This window comes from Crocodylus siamensis, chromosome 15, assembly GCF_052110815.1.
Source record: "Crocodylus siamensis isolate JL-2025a chromosome 15, ASM5211081v1, whole genome shotgun sequence".
NCBI classification, from domain to species: Eukaryota; Metazoa; Chordata; order Crocodylia; family Crocodylidae; genus Crocodylus; species Crocodylus siamensis.
In genome coordinates, this window is record NC_143409.1 from 29,895,489 (window position 1) to 29,921,925 (window position 26,437).

General features: G+C 40.3%; 1 protein-coding gene across 7 annotated transcripts in view; it reads left to right on the top strand.

Moving 5' to 3' along the window:
• Window positions 1–26,437, top strand: part of SCAPER (S-phase cyclin A associated protein in the ER) — a 378,523-nt gene that overhangs the window by 257,009 nt on the left and 95,077 nt on the right. For all 7 annotated transcript variants that reach the window (XM_090028843.1, XM_090028845.1, XM_090028844.1 and 4 more), the window contains one exon: window positions 9,290–9,413. In XM_090028843.1, coding sequence (XP_089884969.1) covers window positions 9,290–9,413 — 124 coding nt within the window. The remainder of the gene's footprint in view (window positions 1–9,289; window positions 9,414–26,437) is intronic.

Consider the following 26,437-nt stretch of genomic DNA (forward strand, 5'->3'; position numbering starts at 1 on the left):
ATAGTGCCACTTACTTTTATTGTCTGCATGAACACCCACCCTAGAATAAGTCTAGCTGAAGGATACAGGTATACTTAACTAAAATAGATTGTTTGTGTGGCATTGCAATATTTAACCAGTAGTGCTCGTCTTAAATTAGAAATCTGTCATGGGGTTAAGCTATTTAGAAGTAGGTGAGGAGATTACATGGCCTATTATCTACACGTCTCTTTCCCCAAAATCCTGGCAGCATGGTGCAGCTCAGAACTTTAATCCCATGTCTACAAGATAAAGCTTTATAATAAAAAAGATTTAACAGTATGCCTGTTGTTTTGTACTGATTGTTAGTTAGTTAGATCAGCAGGATAGCAAATGCTGAGAGAAGGATGTGACATTTGTAAGATGATTTGTTTTGTGCATTTTTCCCCTTCCCAAATAAAGCACTCAAAAGGGGGAAGGGAAAACCTTGGATTATGATAGCTTTATTATTGATATTAAGGTATTACGAATTATTGTCCAAGTGTGTTGTTATTTGTAAAACTTTTTTTTAATTTTCACTATTAATTGACATTGTGGTTCGGTTGTTCCAGTTTCCAGCATAAACCATAACTCATCATACTTGAATAAACATATAGAATTCTGGGATGCTTCACCTTTGGTGAAATTCCAGTAAGAGTTGTATAGTAAGAAAGCCTGTAAATATTGGATCTAACAGAACAGGAAACAAGATTCCTGCCTCTGCCACTGTCATATTTACTGCCTCAGGGCAATACATTTAACCTCCTTGTGTATCACTGTGTTTACCCATCTTTAAAGTGAGTAAAACAATATTTACCAATGCAAAATGATGTCAAGAGGCTTAATTAATAAATTTGAGAACACTTTGAGTTCATTGGGTAAGTGTAAGTGGTGCTGTTTAAGTTCAACATTTTAGTGTTAGTGGAATGATAGTGGACAAAGAGGAAAGCTATTTATTACAATTAAAAAGCTCATTGGAATAAAAAATATTTTTTCTTTCCTTGCATCTTGAGTCATACTGCCTCTTTCTTCCTTCATTCAAAGTTCATATTAGCATGAGAAACTAGGCCTGTGTGAAGTGGCTAGTTTTCACTTTGGATTTGGCTGATTTGGGGGACAGCGATTCAATTCAGTGATTCAAATCACTGTCCTGAATCAATTTGGCCTAATCTGATTTGGAGATTCAGCCACAGCCAAATCTCCGAATCGGCCCCATCCCCCGCCTGCTCTCAGTGGGTGCCCTGCCTGCCCTCCCAGCTCCAGGCTCTTTGAAAAAAAAGGCCCCAACTCACCAGGTGTTGCCAGGTGGGGGGGTGATCCCTGCTGCCCCCCTCTGCCGCATGCCATGTGGGAGGCTCTGCTGCAAGCCCCGGGACCCCTGCCCGCTCTCCCAACCCCCCCATGGCTGCTCCGCCCACTCCAGCTCCTGGCCCTTTTAAAAGACAAAAAACCCCAGCTCACCAGCTGCTGCCTGGCAGTGGGTGATCCCTGCTGCCCCCTACTGCTCCATGCTGCGGGGGGGGCTCTGCCATGAACCCCCAGAAGCCCCAAGGCCACTGCAGTAGCCAGTGAGTTGGGGGGGTTGTTTGTTTTTTTAAAGGGCCAGAAGCTGGGGCTGGACAGGGCAGCCATGGGGGCACTGGCAGAGCTGGTGGGGATTGGGGGGCTTGTGGCAGAGTCCTCTACACAGCGTGGAGCAGTGGGGGGCAGCAGGGATGGCCTCCCCACCTGGCAGCAGCAGGGGCTTTTTTTTAAAGAGCCGGGAACTGGGCCAGGCAGGGCAGCCATGGGGGCTGCTGGGAGAGCAGGTGGGGGTCGGGGGTGCTCAGGGAAGCTGAGGGAACAGGTAGGGGTCCCCCGTATGGTCCCCTACCTTTCTTCAGCCCCCTGTCCCCTATTTACCAGCATGGAGTCCAGGTCCAGGTTCCTGCTGCAGCGAGCAGGGGCTGCCCGACTCACTGAAGTTGTCCAAATCTTTTCCAAATCAATTCAGACCTTTTAATTGGTCTCCTGATTCAATTCATATTCAGAGATTCACCCACCAAATCAGGCCAAATCTCCTCCGAATCAAATCAGCCCCTGAAGCTTCGCACAGCCCTATGGGAAACTCATCGGAACTAGAACTGTGGCATAGTATGTAGAAAATAGTGTCTTCATAATAACATAAATTAATAAAATTGATAGTATTTTTTGTGTAAAATGAAAGATTTTTCAGTGACAGGATTAACTGCCACCTTAGGCTGGGAGGCTACAACCTGCATACCTGAAACAAGCAAGATATACAATTTTAGCCAATTTTTTAAAATGATATGTTCATATTTTCCCAAGCAGGAAGCAACTGTGACCACCTGAAACCTGAGATCCTGCTCCTTCCTTAGTTTCAAGGTAATTTGCATCATCACAGATCCTCACAGGAGGTGAGAGGCTCCATATCACCTATGAACTAACTGCCCAAAGGAGTTTTCCATGTATTGATTCCTCTGTGAAATCCTGTGAAATATGAACTTTCATTTCTATCCAGGAGAACTTTTACAATCTTTTCTCCAATGCCTGATGAAAGGTGTTTGTCTGAAAGCTTGCAGTTAAAAACTTCTTTTTTTTGCAAAAAACTTGTTGATCTAATAAAAGATATCATCTCTACTGTGAATCCTAATGACCCTGGTTTGGGATCATTTTCAGATTTTCTCTTCCATTTTTTTACAACTTTTTACTCGCTTTAGAAGTACATATCTTGTAACAGGATTCTTAATTGTTCAGTCAGTCCTGAAGTGTTCTTCATAAAGCCTGTTACCTGAAGTGCAAAGTAGGTTTTCTTATAATCCTTTTCGCTAGGGTATTCCCTCTGGGGAAATACACATTGAAAACCAGCAGTTGGTGTAAGGGCATAAATGTTGTTTGAGGAGAATTACCTCTTTGCAAGATCAACATCCAAAACCTGCAACATCTGTCTCTCTTCATGCCCACTTTATCCTGTCTTTGTAACAGAGATGGATTTCAGATTTGTTAGGGTTTGAATAAAAAGCAGTATTGCACTGTTAAACCTGTATATGAACAAAGTATGCAGATAGAAGAAGCTCTGTATACTGTTTTGCAATGAGTAAATTGATAAGCCCAGGCTTCTGAACTGCATATAGGTATCTACTACATTTGTCATTCATGTAAATATTGGGACTGTCTATACTTCATTTGTCACATGTCATATAACAGTTTCTATACGAGGCAGGAGGCAGATCAGATATGCCTAAGCTTTTGTGAGCAAGAACTCATTTAATCAGATGCTATGAAAAGACATGGACAAAGTAGGCTCTCAAATAGAGGGATTCTGTAGAAGAGGCATAGGTTCCTAAATTAAATGCTACCTAGTAGCCGTGTCTACACATGCCATTGTGGCGCCATTATTATTGTGTTGTCGTTTAGTACTTCCTTTCGGAAGTAGGAAAAGACAGCGCAGTAACAGCCAGTACTGCACGATGCATGCCACACACGGTTATTTTTAGGCACTATGTAACACGTTGCTACGGCAATAATGGGGGAGCATGTTGTTACAGTGATGTAGCTACAGCATCACGGTTTTGACCACAGACGCTATGTCGCTGTAAACATGTAAACGCGCCCAGTAAAAAATATATGGTTTTGCTTCTTGTTTCTGCTTTATTTAGTAATTGTGAGCAGGGTTTAGTGTGAGGAACCCTTTTGCTTGACCTAGATAATTTAAGATAGCATTGATAATGCATAGCATAAATAGGTAACTGAATTATGGGGCTGTAATTCCTTTGAGGGTTTATAATGGCATCATAAACCATTTGAGCGAGTCTCTATGGCTTATGCAGACTTCCACACCTAAAGGTAGAAATATAGCCTCAGAAATCAACATTTGCCTGGTTTAGTTTTAGTTTCATCCCATATCCATGCCTTGTTCCTCTTCTTTGCATGGCCATTTTGTCCTTCTTTCTCCAGTCTTCTCAAAACACTGTATTTCCCACCTCCGCTTGCTGTTGTTCTATAAACAGCAAAACAGTTCTTTCTTCTCTTTTGTTGGCTCCGGATTTAGGATTCAGATACCTTGTTCCACCCTCAGACTGACCACAACCTTTGCATTTGATAATAGGCAAATTTATTGATACACAGTGATAATAGAAAAGAATCAATATAAACAATCAGACAATTCTACATATCTACCAAATCCTAGGGCTGTCATCAGAGTCAAAGTACATCTGACCAGGATGCAGGCTCCACTCTGAGGCTCTCTCTTAGGTGTCAGCAGCCTGAAGGTTGGATGACAAGGCCCACAGCCCCCTTCCAGTGAGGTATATGAGACAGGCTGCTGCTGTGCCCTCTGTCCATGGCAGCTTTGGAGACCCTTCCCAGGGGAATGGGAATGGGGACCCCTCTTGGGGAACAGAGTGGGACAAAGAGGGACCAGGAAGGAGGAGAAGGAGAGGCAAGACAAAGAGCGTCAGGGAGGGACCCTTTTTACTGTCAAGTCTCTGCTTCTGTTTTCTCCTTCCCTCCTGATGATTTCATCCATGACTATCTCTGGTTGGTTGTCTCTCTGTGGTCACACATCCACATAGCCTTCTGGGCCTTCTAATTTGGTCTGTTCCCCCAGAACCAGGACTCAGCTCCTGCTGAGCCCCTGCTCTGAGGCCTTGGTAGCTGCACTTATCTTGTGTTATGCGCAGTATAGAACATACTACCTTGGTTCCCAGACTTTGTGTTCTTGTTGACCTTGTTGTGTTAGACAGTATGGCTTATGCCCCAAGTTTCAGGCTGTGTCCATCCATTGGCCTTGTTGTGTTAGACAGCCTGTCTGCCTCCAGGGCCAGGAGAAACTCTGAGTATGAGACCCAAGCTTCTTAGAAATGAAGTAACACCTGCTGCCCATTCTGAACCCTTGTAATGCATATATCTATACCAATAAGCCAATTCCCAAAAAGCAAACCTTTAAATACCATTTCTAAGCCAACACCTTTCACAGTAATAAAAACAATATTCAGGCATCTCTTCAGGTTCTGTTCCAACAGAACTGGTTGGTTAAACGTTTGCAATTCACCATTGTGGTAGCAGAACCATGCTTCTTATAAATTTTAAGTTTTTATAATATCTCCCCCAAGAAATGAGCTTTCAGGGGAGGAGGGAGGAGCAGGACTTGCATTTAATTCCAATCTTTTGCTCTTGAAATTAACTTATAAATCCTTATTTCCAAAGTTAATATGTTCATGGTACCTTGATTTTATGGGGTGAAAGGTTGCGACTTTTCACCGACATGTCATGGTGCACTATTACTAGTTTTGTGCGGTGGGACACTGTTATTTCTTTTCTATATTTTAGATACAGGTCATGACTCTCCACTCATTTATATCATGGTAAATTATGAGAGTCTCCACTGAAGACAGTAGTGATACACTGGCATATATTAAAGAGAGAAGCAAGAGCATATAATCTAAAGTATTGTACTCTGACTTGCAGCTATTGATTGAAAGTTAACATGCTTCTTGTAAAAATAAATATATAATGTGTATGCACAGATTTTGGTAAATTTCCAAGTAGAACTTGTTTTTTGTAAACCAAACTTTATGTATCAGAAGTTGTGTATTTGTGGTTAGATTTTTTCACAAGCAAACACTTACATCAGAGGGTGGACTTATTACATGGATTGAGTACACATGCAATTTAACATGACTCTAAAGCTGATTTGCGGATGTGATATAAAGTTTAAAACAACATCAATAAAAAAAACATTTTCATGTAAGGAACATGTTGTATTACCATAATGTAATTTTGATAGCTTTATTGATATATCATTTTTACATGTGAACTATAAAATGTTCTTACCACAGAATGTCAGAAATACATTTAGGATTTGAAGCTGGTGAGTTTGAGTGGTATTCAGATAAAGTTCTTGCTTGACACATGCAGTATTCTGCTTGTCTCCGGGGCCATGTGCAGAAATGGTGACAGTTGACAGCTGTTGTTCCCCTAATAAGATTAAAGTAAAGAAATTAGTTGTGCTGACTTTAATCTGCCATTTAACACTGCAAACCACCTGGGGCCTGCTTCAGTGCTGACGCTTCCAATTTGAAATAAAAAATTATATAACTGCATCTTAGTTAAGAACATGTCTAAATACATTCTAATCACAGCAGTCTATAGTTAACAAGCTTATGTTATCAGTTAAAAACCCTTCTTATTGTATTGAAAAATTAATTTGACATGCATTTGCTTAAGTCACCCTTTCAAATGCATTACTTGATTCTTTGGCAAATTCAAATACTTTTTCTGACATAAGATTCATTTGGGAAATACAGAAGCAAGGGTGCATTATTTCAGGTTAATTTATTCTACACCAAAGAGGAAAGTTTCTCCTTTTTGAAATCTAGAATGAGTATTCTTTGGAATTATGAAAAATAGAGTATAGCAATAAGAAAACTTTAAATAAATCATGATAAAAAGTTAACCTGCTGACTTCAAATTTGAAGGGTTAGAAAAATATATTTTCATATTTAAATTCATTGATCCTTACTTTACAATAGTGGATGACAGTTTTCCAAAAAGTGAAAAATTAAAATCTTTCCTTTACATTGAAAATTAACATTATCTGTTGTTGGTTTTGTTTCTAACTGTAAATGCATATGCTAAGACATGGGTGTGCTCTAGAGGGGGTGGAGTAGTGTAGTTGTAACCCCCTTTCATTTGAGAATACCATGGGAGCAGCAGCCAGGGACTTCTAAGTCCCCAGATTGGGTAAAAATTCCTCCTCCACCTTTCTCCTCCATGCTCAGTGGCACATCCCCCTCCCTCTCCCGCCATTGCTGCTGTCCCAGGACAAGGGAAGGCTTCAGAATGAACTGTTCCTGCCTGCTCTATTTGGGCTCTGAGGGGCTGGGCTCAGCCCAGGACAGCAGCATGGGCAGGCAGTTTCCTCCTGCCTGTCCAGTCCCCTGGTTGTTCCTTACCAGCTCAGAAGCAGGTGTAGGGAAAGAGAATTTCTGCCACTGCCACTGCTGCTGTCTCTAGCTGATCCTAGCTCCATGTGTTTATGTATTGATTTATCATCACTAAGAAGTATAACTAAGTCATCTGAGAAGTAATTTTTCAATATTACTGTTGGGAACAAAAATGAAAGATATAAACCTCTAAAATCACAACAGGAAGAGAGAACTTAGTTGCACAGGATACATTTAGTTTTAAACATTATACATAAGAAGCATGCTAATTGAATTTTCCATGGGGATTATCACTGTAGATTGAAACCAAACAAATTGAAACTCTGCTGCCCAGTAAGTAGTGATTAGATACTGTACTTATTCCATTTGAACCACATTACCAAAAGATTACCTTCCAGTCAAAATGAATATGTTAATTTGTAACAAGACAGTAGAATACTACAATACAATTAATAATATGGTGGTTTTGAGTAAATATTGTTGGCTATGACTCTATTTAGTTTTATTTCATTTTAACATTTGCCAGTTTCAAAAAAACAAAACATTAAACCCAGTTATATTTTTGGAAATAAATTAATTTGGTAGTTTGGAGTGATGTTACAGCTATGATGGTCCAGGAAATATGCTAGAGACAAGATTTTTTGTGAGTGGTATCTTTTATTGGACCATGGTTTAGATAGACTTAGGCAAGCTTTTGAATGAAATGCATTCTTCTTCAGGTCTCAGGTTTTAAATGAATTTACTGTTATTCATATCTAATATCTATTTCACAGCTTCTTTAAAGACGTTTGTCAGTTAGTGCTACTTACCCATTTTAAAGTGTGAATTTTCAGTAAAGCACTCTGTTTTTGTGTAGTCTATTGAAACTGCTTAGGCCCCCATCACACTAGTGTGTGAGTACTTCCTGGGTGGCAAGTGCCACTGACCCCACATGGAAACACATGCCTGAGTTACATCACAGTCTGTTGATCTCAAATTGCTCTTGTTGGCCATTTTCTGAACCCCAGATAATACCATCATGGAAGAAAATTGTCCCTGATTGCAAGGATTTGCTGGAGATTTCCTGCATATTTAAAATTAGGTATAAAAATAACCTGCATCTCTGCTGCCCTTTAAAAAGATTAAGTTGTTTATTGGTTTTATTGTTTTATATATTTTTGTCATTGTGCCTTTGTGCTTAATAATAGGCAAGCAACGACATTTTTAAAGAGAAACTAGATCAACAAATGAGCTTTACATTTATACTAGAAGTGATACGATCCTTGGTCTCGTGTACCTTTTTGTGTGACTGAGTGTCATAGGCTTGGTTCCAACTTCCATGAAAGCCTTGTCACAACTAAAGCATTCACCTTGAACAGGTGTAAATGAAGTGGAATGTTAAGAAGAATAAGGCCTATATTTTGAACCATTATGACTTACATTGTTTAACTATTTCCTTTTCCTCTTCCCAGTTTTCCAGAATGAGTTCTCTCTCTTGTACAGTTATAAACGTGCCACCTTTCTTCCAGTCAGACATGTAAATACAGAACTCTTTACAGCTATTGCTACACTTTCATGCTTTCTGACTCCATAATGGGTACACCAGTGATTCACAAGTCCAGAATAGCTTTTCAGGTGACATGCAGCCTGATGCAAAAGAATGGCATTTCACCTGTTCATTGTTCTTTTGTCAAGCAGAAATTACTTTACCGCCTCCTCTCCTCTGACTGGTTCACTGAGAGTCCAAGCCAGCCCTTCTATAAAGCAGGATGATGTTACTGCTTTACCTGCAAGAAATGCTTCTATAGCTTTCTACCTGATGACTCTGATGTCGTGTGCTGATAGTAAAATGTTACCTTTTCAAATGGTGCAGTTACCTGATACTCCATCTATATTCTTTCATGTACAGTATTTCTAGTGTACCTATAATGAAAAATATCAAAAAAGTTTTTGTTGAAGAAAGCGGTGTTGTGTTCACGCGCACGTGTGCATACCTGATATAAACCTTTGCCCTAATATGTACCTATGCTCACACATAAATACACAGTTGTCTGCACACATTAATATATGTGAGCTTAGTCTTTAAAAAAAAACATTTTGAGGTGCATAATTTAGTTTTAAATCCAAATTCCAGTTCTAAAACAAATACAGTGCAGAATTTGGAATACGTGGCTACGCTGAAAACAGTTGCATTTGTGTCAATAGTTATTTTATCTACTTAATGCTAATTTGTGTTTTCTGTGGAAAATAAATTAATTTGTATTTAAATTACTGGATTATAGGTTGTCTGATATTGATATTTGTTTTTCTAGATTAATAAAATTAAATAAAAATTGTTGACAGTCCTTTTTATTTTTACTTTTTAGGTCACTCTGCAATACAGTACATGCTTATAACCTGACCTGCAGTAATTGTGTAGAAAACTGCACCTATATTCTTTTTAGTAACAAGATAACCTTTTTAATGGACATGTTGATGCATCAGTTAATGGTATGTAGAATTTTTACCTTGACTTAGAAATTTAGTCTGTTTGCCTAGTGCTAGTATATTAGAATCTCTGGGACGTAAGAACGCTAGTAAAAATATAGGAAGCAAATGTATTGCTACAGAGGTGCTTCAATTTAATTTTTTTTGGCTGGACTAGGAAAATAAAAAAATTGAGTAGGTTTATATTAGTACTCACATATGTCTCAGCACTCAAAATAGACATGAATTGGAGCACTAAGACTTTTGTTTTGTGTACTTGACTAATGTATTTATACTGGACTTGTTATAGAAGCTGAAAATGCTGCTAGCACACTCTGAATATGTTCATGAACCAACTAAAAGGCACATCGAATGGGTATTCAGTGGTCTGTCTTTAACTCTTCTTGCTCTTTACAGCTTTGATTCCATTGGTAATAACACTTAAAATATTTATCTTAGCTGTATTTCCTAAGATGTTCCATTCTAGAATCTTTTAATATCTAAATTTAAAGCCTGCTGAATGAGTAGCCATAATTTGAGAAGTAGTTAAGTAGTAAACCTATTTAACTGGGAAACTTTAATTTCCCAATGTTTTATTTAATTTCAGATATCATTTAATATTTTATTTGAAAAGTCATTTTTAATTCATAGAGACCTGCTCATCATGAGATATTTAGTCTAGATTTTCTACTTGTAAATTGTGTGTATGTATTTTCATGAGCCAAGCAGTTTGTTAATTGAAAAGTTATGTACATGCCTTAAATATTTTATGCAACACTGTTAGAATCAACAAGCCATAGGACTGTTGATGAACACTTAAAAAAAAAAAAAAGACCCTCAAAAGGCCCTTGACACAGACAAAGAAAACCTGAAGGCAACCTGTACATTCTGCTCTAAGCAGTTGCCAGCTCATTTTTCACCAAATCTTTCCAAAAGGATTCCAGGTATTAGATTTCAATTATAATTAGTGAAAAGTGCATATATTTTGGTAGGCCAACGACAACATTGTTTTCTTTCTGCAGAAATAGCCAGAACACAGACTCCATGGTTAATTAGACTAGAGATGAAATCCTTCAGCACTTTAGAAGTGACAAGATTCATTTTGATGCCAAGCACCTTCTCTTCCACTGACTTGCAATTTTATTGAAGAAATATACAATATATTTGTTGTATCAACATGTTGTGGTTCTACTAGTGAAGATGCTAGTATTAGATAGCTATGTCCAGTAAGAAAACTTTCATAGTCTTAAAGCAGTCATCAATCGAGTATAGGACTCTTTACCGTAAAGACGCACATGATTCTTGAAGTACAGTGGATCTGTTAGAACAATGTAAACCATTTTAAACTGGAATGTCTTCATAATATGAAGAAAACTTGAAGGCCTTGTGCTGCTCCAAAATAATTCTTGAGTGACATAGTAAGAAATAGGGTGGTCAACCTGCTGCACTCCTGCCACAAGTGGCATGGGCAGCCTCTGTGTGTGGCATGCCACAAACTGGAGAGGGAGCAGGAAACACAGCAGCAGGTAAGGCAGGAAGCAGAAGGCAGAGCAAGAGATTGGGCAGAGGATGAGAGTAGGACATAGAGAGAATGTGAGATTTACCTTATGGCGCACATGCCAAAAAAGTTGGCCCCAGTGGTGTACATTTCAGATGCTACTATCATATTTCTCATTCTGGAGTTCTTAACTAAAGATTGAGTTAGATCAAGCCTGGACTTTGACATCTTTATAAAAAGAAAGTAATGTTTTGAGGAAAAACATTCTTGTCATATTTCAATCTACTAGTATAACGTACCTGCTCTTTTTAGGGCTTGCAGTTCTAGTCCTTGTCCAGAATGTAGTGAAGTCAGTAGAAGTTTTTAGATGGACTTGATTGGGCTTTTAAATTAAGCACTTGGGTCTAAATAGTACAGGCACTTACTCATGCAGTTAGCTAACTATTTTACTTACTAAAACTAGTTTAGTTTAGTTTAGTTACTAAACTAAAATAGTTTAGTTACCTAGTTCAATCCCTTTCTCTGAAGCAAGGAACTTCCCATGAAGGAGATTTGTCAACCTCTGTAGATAGCCTTTTCCTGTGTCTCATGATTTTTATGATTAGGAAAGTTTTCTTAGCATTTGATCTCCCCCTTCTTTCCTGTAAATTAAACTCTTTTTGTCCTGTCCTTTCCCCATTGGCCAGGACAACTGATGACCACCCTCCTTTTGATAACAACTTTTTACCTATTGGAAGGCTGTTATCATGTCCCTCCATAAGCCTTCTCTTTTCCAGACTAACCTAAATAAACCCAGTGTTTTCAGCTTTTGCTTATAAGTTTTACAAATGTTGCTTCTCTCCTGTACTCTTCCCAGTTTGCTTATATCTTTTTTTTAAAACATGGTATCAAAACTCAACACAGTATCTCACATGTGACTTGAGCAGGGCTGATTAGACTGAAATAGTTTATAGTTTCATAGTTGGTAGGGTCGGAAAGGACCTGAGCAGATCATGAAGTCCAGCCCCCTGCCATGGCAGGAAAGAGTACTGGGGTCAAATGACCCTAGCCAGGTGTTTATCCAGCCTCCTTTTAAAGACCCCCAGGGTAGGAGCCAGCTGTCAGGGCGGCTAGGATCGGGAACCACTTCTCTTGGAAGTTGGTTCCTGATCCTAGCCACCCTGACAGTGAAGTAGCACCTTCTGATATCTAGCCTGAATCTACCCTCTGCTAGCTTGTGACAGTTATTTCTTGTCACTCCTGGGAGTGCTTCGGGGAACAGGGATTAGCTGCTTAGTAAACATCTTGGCATCTGGGGCACAAGGATGCTTCAGTGCAAGAGCTGGTTGCCAGCTATCCCCACACTGAAACACCCTCATCCCCAGTCAGCCTGCAGCATATTGAGCCAGGATTTCATAGATTTCATAGACATTAGGGCTGGAAGGGACCTCAGAAGATCATCAAGTCCAGCCCCCCGGCCAAAGGGCAGGAAGTCAGCTGGGGGTCATAGAATCCCAGCAAGATAAGCATCCAATTTGCTCTTGAAAGTGTTCAATGTAGGTGCTTAAACCACCTCCCATGGCAGGCTGTTTCAGACCTTGGGGGCTCGGACAGTAAAGATAACCTTCCTTATGTCCACCCTGAAATACTCTTGTAGTAGTTTATGACCGTTCAACCTTGTCATCCTTTGGGGCGCTCTGGTGAACAAACATTCCCCCAGATCTTGGTGGTCACCCCTGATAAACGTATAGGTGGCCATCAGGCCACCCCTGAGCCTGTGCTTTTCCAGGCTAAAAAGCCCCATGGCTCTCAGCCTGTCATCATAAGGTCTGTTCTCCTGACCTCTGATCATGCACGTGGCTCTTCTCTGGACTCTCTCAAGCGTCTCTGTTCATCCTTTTTGAATTGTGGAGCCCAAAACTGAACACAGTACTCCAGCTGCAGCCTCACCAAGGCCAAGTACAAGGGGAGGATGACGTCCCGGGATTTGCTTGAGAAGCATCTATGGATGCACGCCAGCGTTTTGGTCACTTCAGTAGCCGCAGCATCGCATTGCTGGCTCATGTTCATCTTGTGGTCAATGATGACCCCCAAGTCTCTTTCTTCCATAGTGCTAGCCAGCGTAGCACTGCCGAACCTATAAGGATGCTGCAGGTTTTTCTTCCCAAGGTGGAGAACCTTGCATTTTTTGGTGTTAAACACCATCAGGTTCTCGTCCGCCCATTTACTGAGCCTGTTCAGGTCAGCCTGGATCACCCGCCTATATTCTGGTGTGGATTCTTTGCTCCAAAGTTTGATGTCATCAGCAAACTTGGCCAGTCTGCTTCTGACTCCAATGTCCACATCATTAATGAAGATGTTGAACAGTGTGAGTCCAAGGACAGAGCCTTGAGGGACCCCACTGGTCACAGGACACCATGATGAGTGATTTCCATCAATTACTACCCTCTGGGTCCAACCACGGAGCCAATTTCCCAACCAGCAGATCGTGGAGGACCCAAGGCCACAAGTGGCCAGTTTCGCCAAGAGGTGATCATGGGATACCAGATTGAAGGCTTTTTTGAAGTCAAGATATATGACATCAATCTCTTCTCCCTTGTGCAGGTGATAGGTCACCTGGTCGTAGAAGGAAGTGAGATTGGTCAAGCAAGGACTACCCGCAACAAACCCGTGCTGGCTATCCTTTTGGATGTTGGCATTGGCCAGTCCATTAAGGATGGCCTCTTTCATAAACTTTTCTAAGACCTTCCCCGGGATAGAAGTCAGGCTGATAGGCCTATAGTTAGCCAGATCCACTTTTCTCCCTTTCTTGAAGATCGGCACCACATTGGCCTTCTTCCAGTCTTTGGGCACTACACCAGAGTGCCAGGAGTTTTCAAAGATTCATGCCAGAGGCGGGGCTATGATGCTCACCAGCTCCTTGAGTACCCTGGGGTGTAGATTATCAGGGCCAGCTGACTTGAAGGTATCCAGCTTCTCAAGGTGTTCCTTCACAAGGTCAGCATTAATGGAGAGCAGGGGATCTCCCTCACCTGGACCTCCCTGTCCTGTAGCGGGCATGGGCGTCCCATGGGACCGATGAAATACTGCCCCAAAGTACCCATTTAATAGCTTGGCTTTTTCCTGGGTGTCAGTTGTCAGTTGCCCCGTCTGGTTCAGCAGAGGTCCAGCGTTGCCCTTGCTTTTCCTCCTGCTCCCCACATATCTGAAAAAGGACTTTTTATTGTCCTTGATGCTCACAGCTAGTTGGAGTTCAGTTGCAGCCTTGGCTTTCCTGGTTTGCTCCCTGCAGGACCGGACCAGTGCAGAATAATCCTCCTTGGAGGTGAATCCCATCCTCCATCCTTTGTAGGCTTTCTTTTTAGCCTCAGGAGGTCTGCTAGGTCCCTGGAGAGCCAGGAGGGCTGCTGTGTCCTCTTGCTGCCTTTCCTTTGAGATGGAATAGACATAGCTTGTACGTTGAGCATCGCTCGCTTGAGGAGCAACTACTCTTCTTGACCTCCCCTCTCCCTGGGGTCATGGTCCCTTAGGGCCTCACTGACCATCCTCCTGAGCTTGTTAAAGTTGGCTTTCCTGAAGTCAAGGACTTCTTTGTTGCTGACTGACTTTCCAACTTTACAGCAGATTGTGAAGGTGATCAGCTCGTGGTCGCTGTCACGCAGCTTCCCATCAATTACTAGGTCGCCGATTAGGTCATCCCCAGTTGCCGGTACCAGGTCGAGCAGTGCTTTGCCTCTCATTGGCCCATAGACTTCCTGAGTCAGGTAGAGGTCATCCACGCATGAGAGGAAGCTTTGCGACCACTCAGATTTTGCTGAGTGATCCTCCCACAAAGTGTCCAGGTAATTGAAGTCACCCATGACAACCATGGTCCTGGAGCATGCAGCCTCAGCCAGTTCCTGAGCAAACTCCTGGTCAAGCTCAGGACTTTGAGTGGGAGGTCTGTAGTAGACTCCCACCATTGTGTCCCCTGTGCTGTGTTCCCCACATATTTTAACCCAGAGGGTCTCCAGTCGTCCACCCTGGTTGCCAAGATCAGCTTGCAGGGATGCGTAGCTTTCCTTAACATAGAGAGCTACACCCCTGCCCCTTTTATCTATTCAATCCCTCCTGTACAGGGTATAGCCATCTATACCCGCAGTCCAGTCATGAGTGGAGTCCCACCAGGTCTCCGTTATCCTTATAACATCATAATTATTTGCACTGAGCAGGAGGATGAGCTCCTCCTGCTTGTTCCCCAATCTCCTGGCATTTGTGTACAGGCAGGCAAGTGTCCCCTTGGGGGCTCTTGCCTTGCCTACAGATTGTACCAGGGCTGGGGCTGATCCCAGGAACCTCCTGCTAGCCAGGGCTGCTCCTCCCCACCTCAACATGCTGTGCTCCCAGGTGCACGTGCAAATGTGCGGCTGGCAGCAATAAACTCCAGAGCAATAAGCTTCAGAGCTTATTGCTTTACATTAATAGGCATGTATAGGCGTGCCCCGTGTTGATTTCAGACTTCTCAGAATGCTCTGTCGCAATCGTTTGGAATTGTGATCCTCTCCTCCAACATGCAGCCCTTCTCAGCTTGGTTTCATCCATGATTTTTATAAGTATAATCTATATTCCATAATCCAGATCATTAAAAAAAAATTGCATAGAACTGAGCCCAGGACAGATGCTTGTGGGGACCCTACTTGAGCTATCTCCCCAGTTTGATAGAGAACCAGTGATGACTACCCTTTGAGAGTGATTTTCCAACCCTCTGTATGTTCACTTAATCGTGATTTCATCTAGACCAGGGGTTGGCAACGTATAGCCCTGGGCTTGATCTTGCAGGTTAGGGGGATCAGCTGCGGGGGGGACTCCCCCCTTCCCCCCCTCCGCTTGCTGACTGGCTGCTGGGGGGCAAGTGCCCCACCTAACTCAGGAGGCACCAGTCACCCATGCATTTGAAGACATTCAGCTGCATTGATTATTTCTATAATCCACTAAAAATTCCTGGTATTTATTGTGAAAATTGAACCTTCTGTTCAAATGGCAAGTATATGCGGTATTGTTTCTGCTTCTACATACACTTATCCTTAGATTTCATTAAGTAAGAGATTCATGTCAGCCTAACAGATGCTAAAATTCCAAGCCATAAATTTTTAAGAATTGATTAAAAAATCATTGCCTTTTATTGGTGACCAAATGTTCATTTTCTTTACCAAGAAAATGTATTTTTTTTTTCCTTGGGGCAAATGTTGGGTTTGTTTAAGAGTTGTGTTAAAAAAAAATTTAAAAATTTAAAAAGCTGTTTTCTGTAACCAAACCAATTGGAAACTGATGAAAAACTGGATGTTTGGCAAATAAGAAACATGAATTTAACATTGTATGCTTTTGTGATTTAGTAATTAAAATTTCCTTTTAAAACATCACACACATGTTCATATTTATCTGGAAAAACTGGTCCAAAATGTTTGTGACGACTCCTTTTTCAGTCTCAGTCTTTTCATCTCTCCATCCAGCTCACTTAGGGAATAACCTAAGGCCCATCGAAGTCAATGGGAGTTTTTCTGTTAACTTCAGTGGTTGTGGATATTTGCACACATAGAAATCTTGCATGTAGGCACATAACTGGAATATTAGGTACAACGTTGTTTGCTCTGCTTTTCCTTGTCTCGTGTAGACATACGTTTGTTAATATATAGTGGAAACTTTTGTAGATGTATTATTTGGAAGGCCTGATTCTAAGAATGACTCCTTCCATTTGAACTGCAAGCTGGGATTGTTTTCTGTGGTAGTGTAGCAGATTTTTGTCTATACAAATGACAGTTGTCAAGTAGATTTACAAATAAGGATTCTAGTGATAATCCTTTTTATAAAATAGGGGTGGGCAAAAACAGCCCACAGGCAAGATCTGGCCCACCAAATTATTCTATCTTGCCCACAGCTGCTCATCTGAAGGAGAATTGTATCCAGCCCATGGCTACCTTGGATTTTGACGTCTCGCACCCTTCTCCCTTCCCCCATGCCATAGCTAGCTGCAGCAGCAGCTCCAGTGGCCAGGCAGCAACTCCCCTCCCCAGCCCAGCCCAGCCTGCCTTGCTGTGCCCTGCCCCGCAGCCTACAGTGTATGATCCAAGGCAGGATACACTGAGCTCCTGGGCAGTCTTCTGCCTGCCAAGGCTGTTTGCACATAGCTCTGACCCTACATCCATTTGCAGACTAGACAGCCTGGCCCCCGGTGAGACTTGAAGCTCAAGTAAGGTTCTCCCTGCTGCCAGGAGAGGAGGTGCAGGGGGAAGAGGGCCAGGAGCCACAAGTTATCTGGTCCCTGCCAGGACAGGCTGGGGCTTGGTAGGAATGGAAGTGTCACTACTGCGGTGCTGCACTGTGTTCCTGCATGTTGCTTCAAGCATCATGTGGGAGCAGCTAGAAGGCTGGCATGGCTCCTGTCTGACTCTGGTACAGCTCCTGTCCATCCCTGGCATGCAGCTGGGTCCAGCAGTAGCCATGCCAACTGCTCCAGCTGTGCCCACATGGCCCAAAGTGGCATGTGAGAACAGTGTAGCACCAGCCTGGCCTGGCCACCTGCCAGGGACTCGGGGCAGGGAGAAGGGGGAAACATGTTGCAGCACTGGCCTGGCCAGGGCCAGGTAACTTGCGGCTCCCGGTCCCCTTGTCCCTGCACCCCCACCCCATCACAAGTCCCTGGCATGGCCAGGCTGAGTCAATGCCACACTGTGTTCCTGCGCGTCACTTCAGACTACAGTGCAGCTGGAGTAGCTGGCATAGCCTTGTGCCAGGGTCTAAGAACTGCAGGAGCTGGTGCAGGGATCATTGCAGGAAACTTGTGCTCCTGTGTGTGTGAGTGCCTGCGCATGTGTGTCTGCAGATGCCTGTGTCTACACACATATCTGCATGCGCATGTGTCTGTGCATGCTTGTGTGTACATGTATGTCTGTGCATGGGTGTGTGTCTGCGCTCATACATGTGGCCCTCAACGATTCAACAAAACTCATTTAAGTGGCCCTCCAATTCAAATTATTGCCCACCCCTGGTATAAAGCATATGTTTCACTCTACATAAATGTGTAAATAATTTGTGGTCTTTAGCAAGTGTTCCATGATTTTTTGGTTTTTTTATCTGCTAAGTTACAAATATCTGTCCTTTTATGGTTTAAAAATATCCCACAAAAGGCCTGACAGTTTATAACTATATGTTCTCAGATGGATCAAAGGGAAGTTTCCAAAAGCTTTTGAAAATAACAAGCTGGACAGGACAGCCTAGTCCAGCAGGCAATCTGAGCTTCTCTAAAGCTTATTTATGTGCTTTGTTCTTTCATTCATACCTTTCGCTGTAAGACACACCCTACTTTGTTGCCACTTAAAATATGCTTCAAATCCATATTTATTAAGAACTGGGACCCAGTGCACTTATACTGTTATAATTCTTGGTGGGCTAAAGCATCAAAATGAAAATAATTCTTCTTTCTTTCTTTTTTTGAAAGCACAAACTAAATAAGAGTTATGTCACCAGAGACATTTGCTGCCAGTCATTTAATTTATTCAAGTGCATTGTTTTTAATTCTCCACATGCTTTTCCCATTACATTATTTCTGTACACATATATTAAATTCCATCTTTCAGCCTTTTTTTTAATTACTAGAGGGTACAATCCAATTTTTTTCAGTAGAAGTTTTAAAATGTTTGTATACACATGCATGATTCTTAATGGTTGCATCAAACTACATAATAAATGCAAATACAACAATACAAAACATTATTTTTGAATAAAGTAGTTCTAGACCTGCCAGTTTCTCTCCACAAGCTGGATTTTCCAGAGGACATGAACATTTATTATTCTCAGCACAATTTTTAAAAGTTTAATCTAAGCAAATTGATTTTTTTCAAGACAGTCCTCAAATATTTATACACTCAGAATGTTTATAAAGCACCATTTAAGCCACAAAACCATATGTGATTAAGCAGTAGAAATACTTGCAAAAATGTCTTTACCTGTTGATTCCAGCTCTGTTTATAATGCAGTAAAAAGTAATCTGTCAGTGTAGATGCACTAAAAGCTATAAAGATCAACTTGATCATTATATACTTTCTTACTCTTAAATCTGTGTCCATATTATAGACAAGTCACTTGTAAAATTTCACTTTGACAGTACATTTAATTAATTGGGTGGTAGGATATCCACTTACATGGTCCTGTTCTCAGGATTTTTTTATTGTTTGGTGTAACTTACTGAAAAGGACTGACACTTAATTGATTGGCCTGTGTTGCCTAAATAGGACATTGCATCCTACCAAATGTATTAATTTCTAAATTATATATATCTCAGTTTTTTGTGACGCTTCTAAACTCCACAACAGCCCAGTTTTTTATTCACATCCCGTTCCCTGAATAGTTTACAATTTACACAAACTACAAGCACTGTACATTCAAAACTGCTGGAATGAAGCTTCAGAGTTTACATGTTCCATAGTGTTCAGTCACTGTGGGGCACTTAAAGACACTGCAGGAGAAAGATCTTATAGGAGCTGCTGCAGGGGAGAACAGAGGTTTGTGTAGGAGTTCTCCATATGAAAATTTGTAGTACACTACTATAGGGGGCCCATTTCCTGCACTTCACAGCAATTAAATCAGCTGCAGATTTTCTAAATAGCAGAACACCATAGAATCACTTAAAAAAAAAAAAAAGCAAGAAACCTATGTCCCTCCTGGCTTCAAGAAAGAGAGCATGCTTGAGGAAAAGCACCTTATTGGGCTGAGGGTATCCTGATCAAGCAGTTTCTAATGTCCTAATATTGGCATGTGAAAAGCATCTGAAACTGGTATGGTTTTTCTTTGTATTGGTAAGTTTAGAAAAGCTTGGATTTATTTTTATTTTTACTGTGAATATTTTTGCTGTGAATATTTTTACTTTTGAGTAGCAATTTTCAGCCTAGAATAAAGATTTAGAGCCAAAATTACAAACCTTATGAAAAGTACATTTCCACTAGTAAAACTGATAATGCATTTTCTGCTATGCACTGAATTACCACTATATTCTGCTTAAGTTAGTAGCCCTTGTTTCTTCTTTGGGGTTGGGGGGGTAGGAAGAATGTATTTTTATGTTTCTGTCCAAAGTTTAAAGGACTGAAAGTGCCAGAAGCTAAGGAACGCTTATTTCATGGCCAGGTACAGTCAGACAGTGGTTGTGTAACATTTCTCTGCCCCATCCTACCATCAACCTCAACTCTGACCTGCACAGACCACCCACCTGAAGGGTGAGCATTAGCTCCAACTTCATAGCTTAATTAAATCATATAAGGAGCCAGCAGTACTTACTGCAAATACTGTTAAAGTGTAAATATTTTCCAAAATGTTTCTGTTCAGGCAAGCCCAGTGGCTTTATGCCTGTAGAAAGCATAGCAACACCACTGATTATGACAGGGAGATACTAACATAGAGAGTGAGCAGAGATAGCAGCAAAAGGTATGTAACACCCCCAAAAATGTATCCCTTGAGGGTAAATCGCTTAGAAGAATATCCTATTTGTCTGAGTAAATGCAGTCACAAAACATATCCTTATTTTGATTATCTTGTGATTACTTGGACTATAGCTGTTCTAAGCTCTTTGAGGTTCTAGGTTTTATGAGAAAGATGAGAAAAGATCAATTTTCAGAAATAAATCCCCTTATTCAGTGTAGATAGATAAAGCTCCAGATTTGAAAGTACCTACAACATTTTAAAGAGTTAGGGATCTGGCCCTTAATATCTAAAAACCTTTACTTCCATTTGAAACTTTATCAGTGAATCTAGACTTCTCTTATTTAAATTAAAAAAGAAAATAAAGTTTAAAGAATAACCCTGAGTATTTTTCATGTAAGAACAAGTTCAGGTGGGCTCTTGAACAGATATTTTTACATTTCCTTGGGGTAGTAGTGATTAGTATTTTTCTCTATTTAAGCCACAGAACATAGGTTGCTTTGTGATAGACACAAAATCTAGTCAGTCTGCAAAAGAACGTTCAAAATAATTTAAAATTCCATCTCATCCACAGGTCATAAAGGGTAATCCCAGGTCTGATGGTCAGGGGCCTTGACTCACATCACACCAGGCACTGAACAGTCGTGTACATGTGCAGTTTAGAATGACAGAAATCTGTTGTCTGTTTTTAGCCAAAATTCTAACTCCATCAGTAGTAGTATAGGGATTACAGAGTAGAAAATTATGTCTCTATCCAGCCTAAAATCATAGTCCCCTGACCTTACAAACTCTGGATATAATGCTTAGAATTAGCTTTTGTAAATCTAGGCCTGGTTTTTTTCACAGTTCTTTTTAGATCTGTAGGTTAGATTACATAGCTTTTCAGGAACAGCTATTACAGTGGGATATGTCAAAAATGAGCAAAGTGTTCCTATTCCTGAATAAGGGTATCAACACATGGAATCATTCAGGAATAATTATTAATGAACAATTCCTAATATAAGCAACCCCTTAGTGGAAGAAAACTCAAAATTAAGACATCTTCAATCAAAAGTAGTAGTAAATGCAACAAAAACAAATCAAATGAACTGAAATGCTATGCCTTAGAATGAGTCTGTGAACTCTCTTTTGACATATCTCATACTAATACTGCCTGAGCTACCTTTCTAAAGATTCAGAGTAACGTGCAATGTGCTCTACCTGAAAACATATTCCTTATTTGAAATTTTGAATGATATGAACCAGTAGTGATCGTGAGAGAAAAAACGATCTGATCCTACTGCAAATGAATTGATGAGAATATTACTGTTGAATTTAGGAAGAAAAAGCATGAGCACAAGAAGTTGCACTCTGATGCTGACTGAGAACTCTTAATCTGTTTCATAAATTGAACATATCCGAAGGGTGCATTGTATATTTTCAGTAGAAAAGTTGATGTACACTCCAGCTTCATGTTCTCATGAATTCTGAGGAGCTAGTTTCTCTGATACATTAAATATGTGGTTAAGTGCTTTGCTGGATTGGGGCCAGAATGTCCAGCACCATAACAGGATTAAGTCCTCAATGTTGGGCACAGCTGAGGAGGCTATACTAACTGTACACCAGCAAGGGACTCCCCACACCAAGGGAATTCTCAGTTGAATAGTTAAGCTGATTTTGTGGTCCCTTCAGGGTACCAGAGCAGGGCAAAAGGGACTGTTTTGGAGCAGTAAATTTGGCTCTTGGACTCATCTTATATGAAGACTGATAAAAATGAGTAAATAATTCAGGATTTGGTCCACTGTTTGCAATAATTACAGCTGTCAGTACAGTGCTGTGGTATTGACTGAGTTGCTTCTTTCTCTTTCCTTTCTTCTTTTCATCTTTAAAGGCTTAAGAATGCTTAATACCAATTACCAAATAAACCTTCTTACTGTAACTAAGCATTACAGTGATAGGTGTATGTCAGATAACATTAAAAATACCCAAAGAAAAACTGTATTTAAACACTAAAAATGAAATGTTGGAAAATAGGGTTTTTGGCTGTAGCCATATTATTCTGAGGACATAGGTAGGCATGGTTCTTTGAGTAGATGGGATATTTTTTATTAGTGATATATTATTTTATTTTATTATTTCATGTTATCTATAGTTTATATATATTATTTATTTTTTGTTATTTTATTTTATTAGTAATATCTTCTATTACTCAGTCTAATAAAAGATATCACATCTTCTCAAAGAACCTTGCCTGCCTATATTGGAAAATACAAATTCATAGATAATGTTCAACTAACAACCTTACATCCATCTGGCAATTCTGCTCATCATCAATATTAAAAACTCTGAATCTGAAATCAGTCAAATAATAAACCTTCCATGATTTTTCTGCTTAAAACATAAGTTTTTCAAGCCCAGAGCTAATAATCAACAAGCAAAAGAACGCAAATCTAGAGGCAGTTACTTAAAATGCCTTCACTTAAAACATTAAAAAATGAGCACCTAATAATATTTTTATAAACTCATTTGATCAGACATCCAGTTAACTATTGCTGTAGTAAATATATACCATATATATGGTAAAGTAACTCTTACCTTTTCTGTTAGTTCAGTTCAGAAACACAGAAAACATTCAACATCTAAATTAATTATCAAAAAGAATATTCCCTTTTCTTTCTCATTCCTTACAGGAACAGAGTAAAGACTAACTAATACACATGCTCTACAGATAAGCTGTAAAGTTGGACCAGCTTCTTTAAAAATTATTAACACCAGGGCAAAGATTAGAAAATACATATTGATATAAAAAATGAGAAAATACATACTGACATATTGATGTATTTGCATAGCTGAGCAGCATGTATTTAGAAGACTTATGTAGCTGAGGATGTATTCAGTTGACTTATATAGCTGAGCAGCATGTATGTAGAAAATGTAATGATTAAACAAATAACAGTGTGAGAAAATATAAAACACTACCTGGCTTAAATGTTGTGGAAAGCTGCTAATGTGGAGTATTATTATTAAATAATCTTTTAAGAAACAGGATGCGCATCATTTTATATCTTTGAAATGCAAAAACAATGGCTAGTACATGTTAGCACATTCAAAAGACTGGAGTTCGTAGTGCATGACTGCCATATTTAAATTGCTATATGCATTATAAAATACAATCCATCAATTTCAGTAGAGTCTCAAAATCATTAGGTATGAATTACTTTAATCAATGTAAATTACTGGAGCTACATGGTATTTTTTTTTCAGTTGAACTTGAATAAGCAGCTGAAGACTTCTCACTTGCTGACTTGGCTCATCACCAGGAACAGACTATTACAATGAGTTTTAAGTACCAACACGAGGCTCAGAGCTAATGAATAATAAAAAAAAGTGCATGTTGTTCTTTGTCACCAAGTGTTACCAAATCCCCATGATACCTATACAGGGCTAAACTATATAGCAACAACACTTTATAAACTCACTAATATATAGCAAGTCTATGGGATTTTTTAATGGATTGAAGGAAAACTTCAAACAGTATTGATCAATGTGGAAACATTTAACTTTTCTATCATGAAATTGCCTGAGCACTCATGAAGAACAGTGAACCCAGCTTGGAGTCATGTTTCTTAATTCATATACACAAAGTGCCAGATTCTGTCTGTACAGCTAGCCCATCATTCACACTCCCTTCATTTCTTGCTATTTCAGCTCTCTCCCCCTCCCCAGCTTTGTATCCTGCATATATTTTACATATATACAGGATATATAGGTAATATTTTTCCTATTATATTTTACATGCAGTAAAACTGGCTGTGTATTACTACTCTCTCTAGAGTAAGATCATTCCAGTTGATAATTTAGTCTTTGGGTAGGATCCTATACCACTTATTAGGCACCTAAATGGACAAAGTTCCATTTCCATCCTTTATAAGTCCCTGAAAAACCACTTATTTGTCTACTTTTTTAACATGCTATCATCTTAGCCCTAACACTAAGTCCTAAAAATACACCAAAAAGAAAGACTCTTTTGCATTGATTTCTGTGACTCATTCACCTAGCATTAACAGGTGAATAAACTGATAAACTTATAGGTGGCCATCAGGCCACCCCTGAGCCTGTGCTTTTCCAGGCTAAAAAGCCCCATGGCTCTCAGCCTGTCATCATAAGGTCTGTTCTCCTGACCTCTGATCATGCACGTGGCTCTTCTCTGGACTCTCTCAAGCGTCTCTGTTCATCCTTTTTGAATTGTGGAGCCCAAAACTGAACACAGTACTCCAGCTGCAGCCTCACCAAGGCCAAGTACAAGGGGAGAATGATGTCCCAGGATTTGCTTGAGAAGCATCTATGGATGCAAGCCAGAGTTTTGGTTGCTTTACTAGCCGCAGCATCACATTGTAGGCTCATGTTCATCTTGTGGTTCATCTTAAATATATATTACTGTAAAACAGATATCTATTCTGTTCAACCTCCCAATGCATGGCATGCACTAGAATTTAGATCTAGAAGCCTCTTGACCTTTTTAGATTGAAAATGTAACTAGACCCAAACTCCTGGCTTCTCTGATTCGGTATAACCAGCTTTACAGTTTCTACCGAAGAAAGGGAGGGACTAAAGCAAGATGCAGATTGATAGGGAAAGATACAGCCTGCCACCATAAACTCCAGGACGCATTAATATGACCTATTAGGATATCATAAAAGGAGGTAATAGGATAAATGATTCCATAATAAATAGTGGAAAGTAGTAGCATTAAGTTTCCCCGCAATCTGAAATAAAAGAGCAGATAATATTGGAAAACTAAAGAGCTGTTTTATATTATCTTCAATGCTGTCCAGAAGCAACTTTTCTGTTGGACTCAGTCTGTTCAACTTTTTTATCAGCCATTCAGTCATTATGAGAAGCAAATTATTTGATAGACTTCTTTCAGCTAGGAACCAGAACCAGCAGATATTAATCCCTTCAAGCAAGGCTAAAGGCTTGGCTTTAGCAAGGCTAAAGAGTACTACCCAATGTCTCCCTGTTAACAGGAAAATTTGTTTCCTTTGATCTCCAAAGTACTTCTCAATTGAAGCAAGAGGCCACATGTGCCTAGGTTGGGTTACCCATACTTGTTGTTCAAATCTGGTAATATCTTTTTTCCCAAAGAGTTTGTGATGCCTCCTGATTCTATTATTTTGTTTTGTTTTCTACCCTAATCAATATCATTCCTTTTGTGTGTTTTCCTATAGGCTCTATAACTCTTCTGGTACAAACATTTCACCCAAAATAGATTGTAAGGGCTCATTTAGTTTTTACACTGAGAGCCTCATGTTCCTACAATAGAAAAAGTACATAGCGGAGTTGATCTTAGTACAAAGGTCATTCATCTGGGTTGCTAAGTGTTTTACATTTTTTCTGTAAAGAGGCTTATTGTATGTATGCCAGAAGAAGTAACGTTTTACTTTACTAGGCAATCATTTATAGTCATCACTGTGGTAGGGGCAGGGGTGACATGGGTGCTAAGGGGCATGGTAGACAGCCCAGCAGTCATAAGTTTGAGGCTATAACATAAGTGCTCACTGTGTGGCCCTGTCGGATCCCAACAAACCTATAAATTCTGCTAAATACCTTGTCACAAAGACACAAAAAAGGAAAAGATCACTGTGGTGTTGCTAATTTAATTATCTTATCTGTGACGTAGATGATTACACAGTCAAGCGGGTGGCAAATTGGCTAATAGGATGCACCCAGAGGGTGGTGGTGGACAGATTGGCATCGACCTGGAAAGATGTGGGCAGTGGAGTTTCCCAAGGTTCAGTCCTTAGGCCAGTGCTGTTCAGTGTCTTCATCAGTGACTTGGATGAGGGCATGGAGAGCACTCTGTCTAAATTCACAGATGACAGACACCAAAGTATGGGGTAAAGTAAACACACTAGTGGGCAGGGAACGAATCTAGGTGGATCTGCACAGGTTGAACAGAATAGGATGCAGTTCAACAAGGACAAATGCAAAGTGCTGCACCTAGGGAGAAGGAATCACAAACACACTTACAGGATGGGGGATGACCTTCTCAGCAGCACTGCAGCAGAGAGGGATCTCAGAGTCATAGCTGACTCCAAGATGGACATGAGGGAGACAATCCCACTGCAAGGGAAAGGGGCTAGAG